We start from the raw sequence: 15,474 nt of genomic DNA on the forward strand, positions 1-15,474 counted from the left end.
GGGCTGTAGGGTGTGGGTGGGGGCTCTCCTCTGACACAGCAGCAGATCAGGAGCCTGAAATTCCAAGTGAAATGTTAAGCCTGGTATCTGGCTTAATGCAAAGAAGGGCAACATGCTACATCTGGAGGACAGGGGTGGGGATCTGAGCACAATGCTGTCTGAGGTGGTATGTGGTTTGAGGTTATGGATGTGAGGGGGCAGGGTGAGCTGGGATGGAGGACCACTGTGGGAGCTCTTGCAGCCCTTTGGGGAAGGGGAGGAGGGTTGGACTGGTGTTGAGGTCAGCCACTTGTCCAGAGGTCACTACGGATCTTAAATAGTCTCTGGGGAAGGGTCTCTTGTGATCCCTTCAGAGGATCTCTAGCTCTCCTTAATCCACACCCTGCTGTTCTAGGGGCCCATCTCACAGAGGAGCAGTGCCGTGTGGTGGCTGGGAAGATGCCCTGTGCGGATGCCCCAGGCCAAGCTGCTTGCTTCCAGGCTGGCTGCTGTTATGATGAGACTGACCTCACTACTCCCTGCTACTATGGCAACACAGGTAGGAGACCTGCCCTCATGTCAGCTTATGGAGCCTTTTGCCATCTCCGTCCTGGGAAGCTTGGTGACACACCGTACTTCTCAGATGAGTTTGGTCACCACCTACTAGCATGGTGAACTAGACTTGGATGCAATGTCTTTGTAACTCTCACCCTAGGCTGCAGCTGGCATCAGTTGTGTGCAAAGGGATTCCTTCCTACATCACGGTCTCTCCTCAGTTGCCCAGTGCCTGGCAGATCTTGAGAGCCAACACCAAATGTGTGGTGGCAGAGGAAGAACCATCAGACCGTACAGGCTGGTGCTCCATCATCAGATCGAAGGATAACTCTGCCGGCTTGTGTCTCGTTCCTGCACAACCTGAGCTGCAATCATGCTGTGTCAGACAAACCCACTTACCCCCATGGGGCTTCACTTGATAGATTCCAAAGCAGAAGGGACCATTGTGATCATTAGTCTGATTTCCTGTATCACACAAGCTATAGACTTTCCCTGAAATAATTCCTCAAGCAGATCTCTTAGTAGACATCCAGTCTTGCCTTATCAGTGACCCTGGGCAAACCATTCCAAGGGTTAACTACCCTCGCTCTCAGATCTACACCTTATTTAAATACTTAGACTGGAATCAAGTCACCCCTTAACCTTCTCTCTGTCTAAAGAGGCAGAACTTGGTCACTACAAGGCCTGTTTTCTAATATTTCTCATGGCTCTTCTCCAATCTATCATCCTGAGTGTGGCATGGAACTCTTGCCCAATTCCTCTACCAGGAACATCTATACTGAATCCTGCTCCTTTGTGTTGCAGTCACTGTTCAGTGCCTCCTGGATGGTCACTTTGTTCTGGTGGTCTCCAGGGACATGTCTGATCACCCCATCATCCTGGAGAGTGTCCGGCTAGCCTATGCCCAGGCAGGGTGTGACCCCATCAGGATGACTGAGGCTTTTGTGATCTTCCGCTTCCCCCTCATGCAGTGCGGCACCACAGTCCAGGTGAGGGGACACCCACGGGAAGCCAGGGTGAGTGCTCTGCTCAGGGGCTTGGGGGACTAACCTGCCCCATGTCTCCACTCTTCCAGGTGATCCATGACAAACTGATCTATGAGAACCAGCTGATCTCTGGCATCGACATCCGGACTGGGCCAGACGGCTCCATCACCCGGGACAGCACCTTCATGTAAGTTGGCCTGCTCTATTGACTAGCAAGGAAGTGATGGTGAGCAGGCTTCAGCCCTTCCACAGTGGAAGCGTGAGGCCAGATACTTTCCCCTGGCAAAGATCTGATCCATCAATTTTTCAGCAGCCTCTCCTGACCACCGAAGGACTTGGGGGATGTTCTACAGGTATGGATTCCCTGCAGTCACAGACATCCCCTTTTTTGAGTGTGGGGCAATGCACCTGATCCCTAATGGGGCATGGGGCAAAATCTTGCTTTGTGAAGGGAAGGACACGCTGTGCAGCTGACTGTCCAAGAGTCAGGGTTTTACATTGTCTGATCAAATGCCAACATTGGTCAGCCTCACCTCAGTCCCTAGAAAAATCCTGCAGCAGGTCAAATCCATTCTGAAGCACTTGGCTGGTCCTGATCACCTTCCTCTCCTCCAAGTTGCATTCACCAAGGGCAAGTCATGCCTGACCAACCTGATTGCTTTCTATGACGAGAACTGGCTCTGCGCATATGGGGAAAGTGGTGGACATGATATACCTTGACTCTAACAAAGTTTGACACAGTATCCCACCGTATTCTTGACAGCAAGTTAAAAAAGTATGGACTATAAGGTGGGTCGAAAGCTGGCTAGGTCATCAAGCTCAACCGGTAGTGATCAATAGCTCTGTCTAGTTGGCAGCTGGTATCCAGCAGCATGCCCCAGGGGTCAGTCCTGGGGCTGGTTTTGTTCATCATCATTAATGATCTGGATGATGGGATGGCTTACACCCTCAGCAAGTTAATGGATGACACTAAATTGGGGGGAGAGGTAGGTAGGGTCCAGAGTGACCTAGAAAAATTGAAAATTGGGCTAAAAGAAATCTGAGGTTCAATAAGGACAAGTGCAGAGTCTGCACTTAGGAGGGAAGAATCCCATTTACTGGTACAGGCTGGGGACCGACTGGCTAAGCAGCAGTTCTACAGACAAGGTCCTGGGGATTAGAGTGAACGAGAAGCTGGCTATGAAATCAATAGTGGGCCCTTGTTGCCAAGAAAGCTACTGGTATGTTGGGCTGCATTAGTAGGAGCATTGCCAGCAGATGGAGGGAAGTGATTCCCCTCTATCCAGCACTGGGGAGGCCCATCTGGAATACTGTGTCCAGTTTTGGGCCCCCACCAACAGAAAGGATGTGGAAAAAATTGGAGAGCCCAGCAGAGGGCAACAAAAATGAAGAGATGAGTGAGGGGGGATTTGATAGCAGCCTTCAACTACCTGAAGGGGTTCCAAGGAGAATGGAGCTCAGCTGTTCTCGGTGGTGGCAGATGACCGAACAAGGAGCAATGGTCTCAAGCTGCAGTGGGGGAGGTCTAGGTTGGCTATTGGGGATGGGACTATCCCACAGGGAGGGTGGTGAAGCACTGGAATGGGTTACCTAGGGAGGTGGCAGAACCTCTAAGGATGGAGATTCTGCCACCTGGCTTGACCAAGCCCTGGCTGGGATGATTTAGTTGGGGTTGGTCCTGCTTTGAGCAGGGGGTTGGACTAGCTGACCACCTGAGGTCACTTCCAATCCTAATCTTATGATTGTAAATGCCACTTGCTATGTGATCTCCAATGATGACAAGTAGGCACAGCCAGCCTGACCTGAGAAGGCCTCCGTGGGGCCACTCGGAGGGACTGATAACTCACTACAGGGTTGGTAGAAAGAAAGCTTGGATAATAGTTGGTGGCAAACTTGAGAATGCTGCCAAGAGAGATGTGACTACAAGTAAGCAGGTGCTTCTAGCCTGTCTGAGAAGGCCCCCATGTGGCCGTGCTCGGACACTCCTGCTGAGTCCCTGAGTTAGAGGGAAGAACATCTGAGTTGCTAAAAGGGTTGATACACTAGCATCCTTGGATGTCTGCCATCCAAGTACTGATAGGGCCTGACCCTGCTTGTCTCAAGCACTAATAAGGTCACTGCCAGAAACCACATGGCCTCAATCTGAATTCACAGAGCATCAGCCCCTGTCTCCTCCCTCTGCTCTCTCCTGTGCAGCCTCCATGCTCGCTGCATCTACAATGCCAGTGACTTTCTGCCAGTCCAGGTCGAGGTCTTCTTGCCCCCCACACCTGCTCCAGTCACCCAGGCAGGACCCCTCCGGCTTGAGTTGCGCATCGCCACAGGTAGGTGACCCCTCACTCCAGCACGGAGATCCCATCCCCCTGAAGGACCACAGGTGTCTCAGCTCTGCTCTCCTCCTGCCCTCTCCCCCACAGACCTGAGCTACAGATCCTATCTCACAGACAGAGACTACCCTGTGGTGAAGGTGCTCAGGGACCCTCTCTACATGGAGGTTCGCATCCTGCACAGAACAGACCCGTCCCTGGTTCTGGTTCTACACCAGTGCTGGGCCACCCCAAGTGCTAACCCCCTGCAGCAGCCGCAGTGGCCCATCCTGGTGGACGGGTGAGTGGCTGGGATGGAGGGGGAGCATGGCTTGGGGAGGAGGAAGGCGGTTTCCTTGGTCCACCCTTCTCTCATGTCTTGCTCCCAGGTGCCCGTTCCTGGGAGACAACTACAGAACCCAGCTTGTGCCCGTGGGCCCTGCCTTATCTGAGCTGCCCTTCCCGACTCACCACCAGCGCTTCGTCCTCTCCACCTTTGCCTTTGTGGACTCCGCCTCCCAGGTGGCGCTTGAGGGAGAGGTGAGAAGGGGCCCACATATAAAGCGGGTGAGGAGGGGGAAGTCGGAGTGCAGGGGCAGGAGCTCCTATTTCAGTCAGGTCCTGACCTTCACATTGTCTCTGCTGAGGCGCTGCACATGCAGAACCAAACTGATAGCTGTGGATCTACTTCCTGGCTCCTACCAGCACTGGCCAGTCACTCACTAACTCCATTCTCACTTGTGTGGATTTAGGTGTACATTTACTGTAGCGCCTCAGCTTGCTACCCCTCCCGGCTGGAGCCCTGCAGGACCATGTGCCCATCAGGAGCTGCTACGAGTAAGTCGGAGTGGCTCCATCTGGGCCCCAGTGGTCTGAAACCCATGTGGGTTTCTACAAGCTGCCATCCCAAATACCAGAGGACTCATAGTGAACAGAGATCTGCCTGTCCTGCTATATTGGAGGAGGGCAAACTACCGCCCACAGGACCATCCTGCCCGGCCCCTGAGTTCCCGGCCGGGGAGGCTAGCCCCCAGCCCCTCCTGTGCCGTCCAGCACTCTACTCCGGCAGGGCTGTGAGCTCCTGCTGCTCTGAGCAGCATCATAAGGGGGTTGGCCTTGGATAAGGGGCAGAGGGTCCCAGGGGGCAGTCGGGACAGGGGCTGGTTGGATTGGGCAGAGGTTCAGGGGGCATTGGATAGTCGTTGGAGTCCAGCGGGGGCTGTCAGGGAGCGGGGGGTTGGATAGGGGTGTGGTCCCAGGGCGCAGTTAGGGGCAGGGGTCCTGGGAGGGGGCAGTCAGGAGACAAGGAGTTGGGGGGGCAGAGGGGGTTTCTGAGGTGGGCAGTCAGGGGGCAGGAAGTGGGAGGGAGCCAGGCTCTTTGGGGAGGCACAGCCTTCCCTACCTGGCCCTCCATATAGTTTTACAGTGCTAATGTGGCCCTCAGGCCAAAAAGTTTGCCCAGCCCTGTGCTATACACTGACTGCAAGGCGTTCAGCCCAGCTCGTTATGTACCTGTACCATGTACTGTAGCGCTAGCTGGGGTATGATGGGCTAACACGAAGAGGTAAATGGCCTAATCTCCTACAATTGCCCTATGTAGGAGACAATACTAGAAATTGCCTCTGGAGTGTGGAGTGTCTGCTGCTCCTGATGAAATGGCCTTTCTTCCCAACTTCTCCCACACTTCAAATAAGCAATTCAGGAAGATCTAATACCTGGTACCACAACCTGTCAGGAGGCCTGTAAGGGCTCATGGTTGAGTCCATGGTGACACTGCATTTCATGACGATGGGCCCTCTGGCTGTGAGTGCACTGGACAGACAGCTCCCTAACTCTCCATTCCATCTCCCAGGAGGCCGCCGGTTCCTGGATATCAACAATGGGACAGGAGAGCCCCAGGACCTGGTGAGCTCTCCTGGCCCTGTGATCTTCCAGGAGAGCCCTGAGCCATGGAGAGAGCACGTCTATGAGAACAAGGGTGAGTTTTCTGTTAAACCGAGTAGGACAACTGGCATCTTGCACAGTAACCTGGAATACAGCAAGTCAATGCTGTCTAGGGGGTTCTAATGTAAATGTTCGGGCGGGGAGCTACATGCAGAAGTCACTCCTTGATGATCCATATGTAAGCTAATGCTGGCTGACACCACACCTGTGAGTGCTTCCTATGAGTGGGCCAATGTTGGGTTATTTCCTTATCCTTTGGACATTCATAGGATGTCTCAAAACCCAGCAAACTTGGGGGGTGGGGTGGGGGGGACACTATGGCACCTCAATGGTGACTTGTATGCCCTGAGCCTCTGTGGCACTCAATGCACTGGGGCTAGCATTGCCTCAGCCATTCAATAGAAGGCAATCAATGGGATGGTGGTGCTGGCTCACAGTCTAAAAAGTGAGTTGACAATTCAAGTATCTTTCTGATGAAGGCTGGCCTAAGCGGTAGGGGGAGCACCACTGGGGCAGGGAAGTCTAGGTGTCATCTCCACACTTTAGACCCTACAGAAATCAGGATTGTCTTAACCTCTCCTCCTCTTCCTCCTCCAGACCCTGTCTCCAGACTGGACCTGACCCTGGTGCTTCTGGCCATGCTTTCATTGGTGGCTGTGGTTTCTCTTGTTACTGTGACACTACTCCATAGGAGAAGCAGCTGGATGACAAGGTCCCCAATCTTCCATGGCAGATGACTGTAAAATAAGGGAGGGGGAGCAGAAATAAAATGTCTGGACTGCACTAATGTCTTGTGGTAGCATGTGTCCCTCTGGGGGAGGGAACAGCAGTTGTTGAGGCCAGGCGTCTACTACTGGCCTTGTAGCTCTTCCCCAGTCAGCAGCAGAACAGACCTCTCTGCAGGGATAGACACCAGAATAGGATGTGGCATAGAGGACAGGAAGAAGACTGCAAGCTAGCACTAGACAAGGTAAATCAAATGGCTTTCTCTCATCTCCTGGGGTCCTATCTGGGGGGAGGGGAAGCCACTCAGCCGAACTAGAGACTTTTTGATTAACTTTACTGTGAATAGCTGGATTCTAACTCCACTGGGCACGCAATAAGAACGACTGGCGCTTGCCAGTCTAACATGAAGTCCATGTGAGCAAGCTGGGGGACAAGCCTAAGTCTGGTAATTAGAAACCCTTGTGTCTTCTGTGGGGGCTGTGGCCAGCCCCTAGCTTACAGGAGGTGGTGAAGATTTCCCCATTGTGTTAGTGACTGGGAAACCTGATGCTTCAAGACCTTAAGCATCCTGCCTTACAGCTGGGATCTCCCCCATAACTGCTATCTCCTGCTTCTTGACCCTTAAGCTATATCTATGGGGCACTCCAAAGTGTGGCTGTAGTGCGCACACACAGACCTCAATGAGCTAGCTTTCATCAAGCTAGTTGAAATAACAGTAGTGGAAGCATGGACTATACAAGACTAGCTGGGACTCTGGGTCAGGCTCCAGTGGGTAGCCTGTGCTGCTGTTGCTCTACTGCTTGATCTGGCTAGGCTAAAGCTACCTTGGCTACATCTACACACTCACCTCTGTCTACACAGCAATCTACCCTTCTCCATTTGCATTAGTTTCCTTCTATCTCACCTGGGAAACTACAGCCCTCCAGCTCCTCTCCAAATCCCCTTCCAACAGCTAAATCTTCTCTCCCACTGCTCCTACCATGTCAACATCCTCCACCTACTGTAGAACCCACAGGGACTGTCACACTAACGTGGTGTGACTGTTCTAGCCCCTCTATGAGCATCTTCTAGGGTAGCCTACTGTGGGACTGGATCCTGCAGACACTTAATGTGCATGTGGTAATGACTTCATGGGGACTTCACGCATGCATGGAGTTAAGCACATGCTGAGGGCTGGCCAAGCAACACAAACTGTTCATTAAATGTCAACGTTCAGTCTGCAGTAGGCAAAACCAATGCCTCAAAACTCTTCATGGAAAAAGCAGAAAGACATGCGTATCCTAGAAATGCATGGGCACTCGCCTGAGATCTAGGAGACATGGGTTTGAGTCCCTGCTCTGCCTGACTGGGTGCACCTGTGTACTCCTGCATCCCAAAATGGAGTGTTGCAAGGTCAGAGTCTTGGACTGTAAGAGGATGGCAGCAGGGATCATGCTTCTGTTACTCTCTGCAAAAAGCATTCTGTGATGGCTTGGCACAATAATGAACGGAAGCCTGGTGGCTTCAAGGCACAAGGCCATGAATTTGCCATTTGCTAAAATTCAAAGTAGTATAAAAATCATGCTGTAGTTGTAAAAGCCTTTGCTTCTGTGCTTAAGTCATGTACTTGAGGACTAACAATGAGAATTATTGCTGAAAGCTGGGCACTTATCTGCTAGAGGCAACAGAGAAGGAGAAAGACTTGGGTGTATTGCTTGATCATAGGATGACTCTGATGCAGCTGGGAACAAGGCTAACCCAGTCATGGGATACTCAGGTGAGGTATTTCCAGTAGAGCCCGGGAAGTGCTAGTACCATTATACAAGGCACTGGTGAGACCTCATCTGGAATACTGTATGCAATTCTGGTCTCCCATGTGTAAGATGAATTCAAACTGGACCAGATATGGAGAAGGGCTACTAGGATGTCCAGAGAAATGGATAACCTCACTTATGAGAGGAGACAGAAATACTTTTATTTAGCCTAACCAAAAGAAGGCTGAGGGGAGAGAGAGAGTTGATTGTTCTCTCTAAATGCATCAGAGGGATAACTATCACAGAGGAATTAACATAAGCACCAACGTGCACACAAGAACAAATGGATATAAACTGGCCATAAACAAGTTTAGGCTTTAGATTAGACAAAAGTTTCTCTCCATCAGAGGAGTGAGGTTCTGGAGCAACCTTTCAAAGGGAGCAGAGTGTTGGGGGGCAAAAAGCAAAACTGGCTTCAAGACTGAGCTTCATAAGTTTATGGAGGGGATGGTAGGATGAGACTGCCTACAATGGCACACGGCTGATCTGTGACCGCTAGCTGCAAATATCTCCAATGGCTGGTTACAGGACACTAGATGGGGAGGGCTCTGAGTTACCTTGGGGAAAGAATTCTTTCCCCAAGGTATCTAGCTGGTGGGTCTTGCCCACATGTTCAGGGTCTCACTGATCACCATTTTGGGGAATGGGAAGGAATTTCCCCCATGTCAGAGACCCTGTGGCTGGGGGTTTGCCGTCCTCTCCAGCACAGGGCACGGGTCACTTGCAGGTTTAAACTAATGTAAATGTGGGGATTCTGTTTAGTTTTGTCTTTATATCATTATTTGAGGATATCACTAACTCAGACAGAGGTCATGGGTGTATTGCAGGAGTGGCTGGGTGAGGTTCTGTAGCCTGTAATGCGCAGGAGGTCAGACTAGATGACCGTGATGGTCCCTTCCGACCTTAAAGTCTGTGACAGAAGAGAGACGGGTTCCCTGAAAGCTCAACAATGGCAGCGGACAGCCAACTATAAGCAATAACGCAACACTGGAGATACAAGTTGCATGCAGCTGGATGGGTGCCTGTGACTTTCTTTCTACCAGCTAAATGACTGTCTTTGCTGATTGCATTGTCACATCTTGCACATGAAAGACTTGGTATCATCTTGGCACAGAAGTAAGACATATAATTGCCTTAGGGTACCAGAAACAATCCACAGGGAGTGGTGCAAGCTACAATGTTTGAATCAGGATTGCCAGCACTGATCTGTGCCAGGATAGAACAATAGCAATAAGCTGTTTCCTCCAACAACCCAATGGTGTATTTAAATGATGCAAAACTGGGGGTCAATAGTGGCTGATGGGCAGTGGTGGGGGTGGGCAGTGTGCTTTCCAGGACTGCAGTGATGGAGAGGGAAGCCTTAGCTAACCGAACTACCCTGGAGCCAAAACAATAGGGTGGCAGCAGAAGAACAAGTTTCAGACACAAGGGAAAGGGAGTAAGTTCTGTATTTCTGCTACTGCTGCCTATTAAAATCTTTAAACGGAAAACCCTGGCCATCCCGAATTCTAAAGGCAGGGTGAAGAAGAAGGGAGGCCTCAGTAGCCTACTGAAAGGCCAATTCTGAATGTGTATAAAATGTCATTGCGTGGGGTTTCTTCCAGACACTGAAGGTGAGGGATGATTTTCCCCTGACAGAAAAGGCCTGCTTCAAAGTCCATGGGAATCCTTCCATTGACTTCAGGGGCAGAGACACTAGACAGGAGAGGATGAAACTTCTCCACTTAGGGGAAAAGTGCTGAGTGAGATAGAAAAGTGGCCAAATGTTTCTCCTGCTGAAGTAGGGAGACTTGGGCCTGGTCTACAGTAAGCGGTTATTTCCGAATTAGGAGAGTTACCTCAAAATAAACCTGGTTCCATCCACACGACCGAACCAGTCTTTTCGATTTAAAGGGCTCTTTACTCCGATTTCTGTACTCCACCTTGGCAAGTGGAGTAGCCACACTAAAACTGAGATCGCAGTTCCGGGTTAGAGGTACTGTGGACGCAATTTGACAATATTAGCCTCTGGGAGCTATCCCAGAATGCTCCCTTGTGACCGCTCCGGACAACTCTCTGAACTCCGATGCACTAGCCAGGTAGGCAGGAAAAGCCCCGGGAACTTTTGAATTTCCTGTTTGGTCACCATCAGCACAGTCCACCATCACAGGAGACCATGCAGAGTCCACCATCTCAAGAGACCACGCAAGTCCCGGATTCACAGACGAGCTCCAGCTTGGTCCTGAACGGGAGGTACTGGATCTCATTGCATGTTGGGGAGACGAATCTCTTCTGGCTCAACTATGTTCCAAAAAAAGGAACGCAAATACATACATTAAACTCTCCACGGCCATGACGGAAAGAGGCTACTCCAGGGACACAGAACAGTGTCGTACATATAATCAAGGAGCTGCAAGCTGAATTCTGTTGCCCGGCCGCATGTGATGGCTTACTCACACCAAAGTGGCAGGCACTTCAGTATGAGAGGCAAAATGAGACCTTGTACAGAAAGAACATGTGCTGTGTATTATGAATTGCCTGTTTCACTGAGAAACAGCATCCCCTTTGTTCTCTAAACTGTATCTTTTAAAATACTACTCTCCCTTTTTCTTCTCCTGCAGCAGGCGCAAATGTTTCAATGCGGCCCCTATCTACTCTGTCCCAGAGGCTGGTCCAGATTAGAAGATGGAAAAAATGAACTCGGGACAATAACTGCTGAGCTCTTGCAGTCCTCCTGCATTGATAGGGCCCAGTTGAATGCATGGAGGCAAACAATTGCAGAGTCGCGTAAAGCGTTACATGAATATGAAGAGAGGAAGGACGTGGGCGATGAGAGCAGGCAGGATGCTATGGTCAAGCTCATGGGGGAGCAAACTGATATGCTCCGCTGTATGGTGGATCTAATGCGGGAAAGGCAGCAAGACCACAGACTGCTGCTGCAGCCCCTGGATAACCGCCCTCCCTCCTCCCCAAGTTCGATAGCCTCCTCACCCAGACGCCCAAGAACATGCCGGGGGGGGGGGGGGGGGAGGCTGCGGGGACCAACACAGTCAACCCCAGAGGATTGCACAAGCAGCAGAAAACTGGCATATCCTAAATTTTGATTTGGTTTCTGGACTAGTCCTTCCCTCCTCCTCGTCCACCCCCGTAACCCAATACCCCCCTCTAGCTTCTGATTTCTCTCAATGTTTTGTGCAACAACTAATACAGAACGGTTTTTAAACAATTGTGACTTTATTTCCTTTCATATATATATATATGGGGGGGGCAGGTAACTTTAAGAGAAACAACAACAACTCTCACAGCGTACACTGGCCAGTCATGAAACTGGCTTTCAAAGCTTCTCTGATGTGCAGCACGCCCTGCTGCGCTCTTCTAATCACCCTGTTGTCTGGCTGTGTGAAACTTGTCAGCAGGCAAGTTGCCTCAACCTCCCACCCCACCATAAATGTCTTCCCCTTACTCTCACAGATATTGTGGAGCACACAACAAGCAGCAATTACAATTGGAATATTGGTTGTGCTGAGATCTAACCAAGTCAGGAAACTGCACCAGCGTGCTTTCAAACGTCCAAATGCACATTCTACCACCTTTCTGCACTTGCTCAGCCTAGAGTTGAACTGCTCCTTACTACTGTCCAGGGTGCCTATGTACGGCTTCATGAGCCATGGCATTTAGGCGTAGTCTGGGTCCCCCAAGATAACTATAGGCATTTCAACATCCCCAACAGTAATTTTCTGGTCTGGGAAGTAAGTTCCTTCCTGCAGCTGTTCAAACAGACCAGAGTTCCTGAAGATGCGAGCGTCATGCACCTTTCCAGGTCATCCCACGCTGATGTCGGTGAAACGTCCCTTGTGATCCACCAGTGCTTGCGGCGCCATGGAAAAGTCCCCCTTGCGGTTTATGTACTGGCTGCCCTGGTGTTCCGGGGCGAAGATGGGGATATGTGTTCCGTCTATTGCCTGCCGCACTTAGGGAATCCCAGCGCATTAAAGCCATCCACAATGGTCTGCACGTTTCCCAAAGTCACTCCCCTTGATAGCAACTGGTCATTGATTGCATTGGCTACTTGCAGCACAGCAGCCCCCACAGTAGATTTCCCCACTCCAAACTGATTCCCGACTGACCGGTAGCTGTCGGGCATTGCAAGCTTCCACAGGGCTATGGCCACTTGCTTCTCAACTGTGAGGGCTGCTCTCATTTTGGTGTCTTTGCGCTTCAGGGCAGGGGACAGCAAGTCACAAAGTGCCATGAAAGTGGCCTTACGCGTACGAAAGTTTCGCAGCCACTGGGAATCATCCCATACCTGCAACACTATGCGGTCCCACCAGTCTGTGCTTGTTTCCCGGGCCCAGAATCGGCGTTCCACAGCATGAACCTGGCCCAACAGCACCATGATCTCCCAATCGCCACATGCCGTGCTGTCTGTGTCCATGGAGAAGCTCGCAAGCGTGGCAATAGCGGGAGAGCAGAGTTGGTGGCAGAAGCTGTGTTGCTCGGTTCACGATGGCCGAGCAGAGTTGAGTTGGAGAGGTGGTTTCATCGTAGCAGGAGAGCAGTAGTGCACCATCTGCTGAAAGCAGTATGGCGTCTGCATGCCAAAAAGGGGCGAAACGATTGTCTGTCGTAGCTTTCTGATGACACACATCCAGAAACACCCGCCAGAATGTTTTTGCCCCATCATGCTTAACTGGGAGCTTAACAGAGAATTCCAATGGGCGGCAGGGACTGTGGGAACTGTGGGATAGCTACCCACAGTAGGGGCACGGCTCTGACATTTGATGCTAGCCTTGGTACTGTGGACGCAATCTGCCAAATTCACCCGCTTTAGTGGGGACACAGAAGACCGAACTTATAAAATAGCTTCCGAAAATTCGAATAGAATAATTTTGAAATAATTTTGTACTGTAAACGTACTGAGGGTTAGCAGTGCCATGAGAAAAAGACAGACAGAGCCTAGGAAAACCACCAGCCAAGAGAAGCTCAAGAGGCCTAAGCCTACTGAGGTGTCCTTACATCCCATCCTCAGGTTTCACATAGCTCAGGCTGAGGCCTGCCTCGTTCTGTGGAGCTCCATACTTGGCCAGGTTAGGCTTCTTCAAGGCCTGGTATGAGGCCTCCCTGCTTTTTCACTAGTTTCACCCCTAACTTGGACTCTACACAGGCCACCAGGGCTAACCCCCTTAATCTTATTTTAAAAGAGTTATAAAATCATTAACAATCATGGGCCTCAGTTCCACACCTCATCAGAACAATGGCACCTCCATCAGCCCCTGGCACCACGCCAGAGCCCTGTTCCAACACTGACTCAGACAGAACGCAGTGACTCCTAGTGAATTAACACCACTGTTTTCTGGACCTCCTGGGTTTTGCCCACAGATCCCCCTACTCAGCACTGAGCGGGCCTGATCCTTCCAAAGGTATGACATGTAATGATAGGTCTCAGCTGGTGTCCCTTATGGGGTTGGTGATGGGATAAAGCACCAGGGTGACTAGGGGCCAGGACTACACCTGTACAGAGATGACGATGTCACCCGCATGAGGGGAGCTTGGGGATCTGTTGCTCTCTAGTGGCTGGTTCACATGGATGTTAATGAGTGTGCTACAGCCACTCCCTAGAGATGGTTCGTCCTTTTAGTTCAGAATCGCCTGGTTTTTGCTCTGAAGATCATGGAGTTTAAATCTCAGTGTGGGCCCAAGCAGGAGCAGTTAAAATTGCAAGCCAGAGATTGACATACGGGGCAAGGGGGTGCAGAGCAGTGGGACAGAAGACCAGACTAGCAGCATGTGTGTAGGTCAGAGTTAAGAGTACTAGCAGAGCTGTGGAGGAGGCGTATTTGGCAGCTGTTAGCATCAGGCTCAGGGGCCCGTTCTCCATTCCCCAGTCACAGGAGCAGTTTCTCTACACACCTTGCTTGCCCTGCCGCAAAGATAAAGCATCTTTGAATGAGTTTTACATTCCTCCCCCGATGCCCCCCCCGCCCCAGTGTTCACAACACAACAGGGAAGTAGGGAAGAAGCAGAGACAGAGTTACCAATTCTCATCATGTTATTGTGAGTGATGCAATAATTGTGCTTTTCTTAAAGCTCCAGCTCCTGGAGTCAGGTGAACATACCAGAACGTCAGCTTTCCTTTTAAAAAAAGGGTTTCGAGCCTCATCTTTTTGTTTTATGTTTGTATGGTGCCTGGCCCAATGGGGTCCTGCTCCATGACCGGAGCTCTTAAGCACTGCAGGAATACAAATACATAATAACTGTAGAGACAGAGAAGCTTCAAAGCATGACCTCCGCAGATTCAAAAGCCAGAAAAGCATTTTAAAATAGCCACAAATTTGTTATTTTTAAAATCTCATGATTTTTAAGGGAAGCTCATGCGTTTGGGGGGCCTCAGGATTTTTGAGCGCTCAGGGTTGGCGATATTCTCGGCAGTGAGAAGGGCAGAAAGAGCGAGGGAGATGAGACGGGGAGCCCCAACCCCAAAGAGCCAAAAATCAAGAGATTGCTGCAAAAATCATGAGCTTTTTCACACAAAAAAATACACTTGAGGGGTTTTTTCATAGGTTCATGGATTTTCAGGCCAGAAGGGACCCTTAGATCAACCAATCTGACCTCCAGCAGAGCACAGACCAGAGAATGTCACCCTGTTACCTCTGCATGGAGCCCGATAACTTGTGTCTGAGTAAAGCGTCTTCCAGACAGGCCGCCTGTGGGCTGGTCTACACTAGAAAGTTAGGTTGACCCAGGTGTGTCCCTCAGGGCTGTGAAAAATTCACCCTCCTGAGAGACGTAGTTAATCCAACCTCTCTCCCAGGGTAGATGCCATGAGCTCACTGGAAGAACTCTGCCATCGTCCTACCTCTCGGAGCGGTGGATTTACGACAGCGTTGCTGCAGTAAGTGTCAGCACTACAGGGCAGCTGTGTAAACATAGCCTGATCGAGAATCCACCACTTCCAGTGGCCATCTGCTCCAAGGGTTAGTCACCCTTCAAAATGTGTGCCTTACGTCTACCTTAGATTTGGCCACGGACGGTGGGTGAACCACAGGCTTGGGGAGGCTAGCCCCTGGCCCGGCCCACCCCTTGAGCCTGAGGCCCCACCCCAAAGCCCAGAATCCCTCCCTCCCGCGGCTACCTGCCCCCCCTCCCAATCCCGGGTTGCCCAAGCACCACCAGCCCCAAAGCGCCAGGGCACACACACACACTCAG

General features: G+C 51.1%; 1 protein-coding gene across 1 annotated transcript; it reads left to right on the plus strand.

Moving 5' to 3' along the window:
• Window positions 1-389: 389 nt before the first annotated feature.
• On the plus strand, window positions 390-6,553 carry LOC122461344 (zona pellucida sperm-binding protein 1-like). The gene is made up of 9 exons (XM_043549603.1): window positions 390-538; window positions 1,339-1,523; window positions 1,610-1,707; window positions 3,717-3,844; window positions 3,938-4,127; window positions 4,216-4,366; window positions 4,579-4,663; window positions 5,679-5,804; window positions 6,368-6,553. The coding sequence occupies exons 1-9, from the start codon at window positions 439-441 to the stop codon at window positions 6,505-6,507; spliced, it is 1,203 nt and encodes a 400-aa protein (XP_043405538.1). The 5' UTR covers window positions 390-438; the 3' UTR covers window positions 6,508-6,553.
• The last annotated feature ends 8,921 nt before the right edge of the window (window positions 6,554-15,474 follow it).

The sequence above is a fragment of the Chelonia mydas genome, chromosome 6 (assembly GCF_015237465.2).
Source record: "Chelonia mydas isolate rCheMyd1 chromosome 6, rCheMyd1.pri.v2, whole genome shotgun sequence".
NCBI lineage: Eukaryota > Metazoa > Chordata > Testudines > Cheloniidae > Chelonia > Chelonia mydas.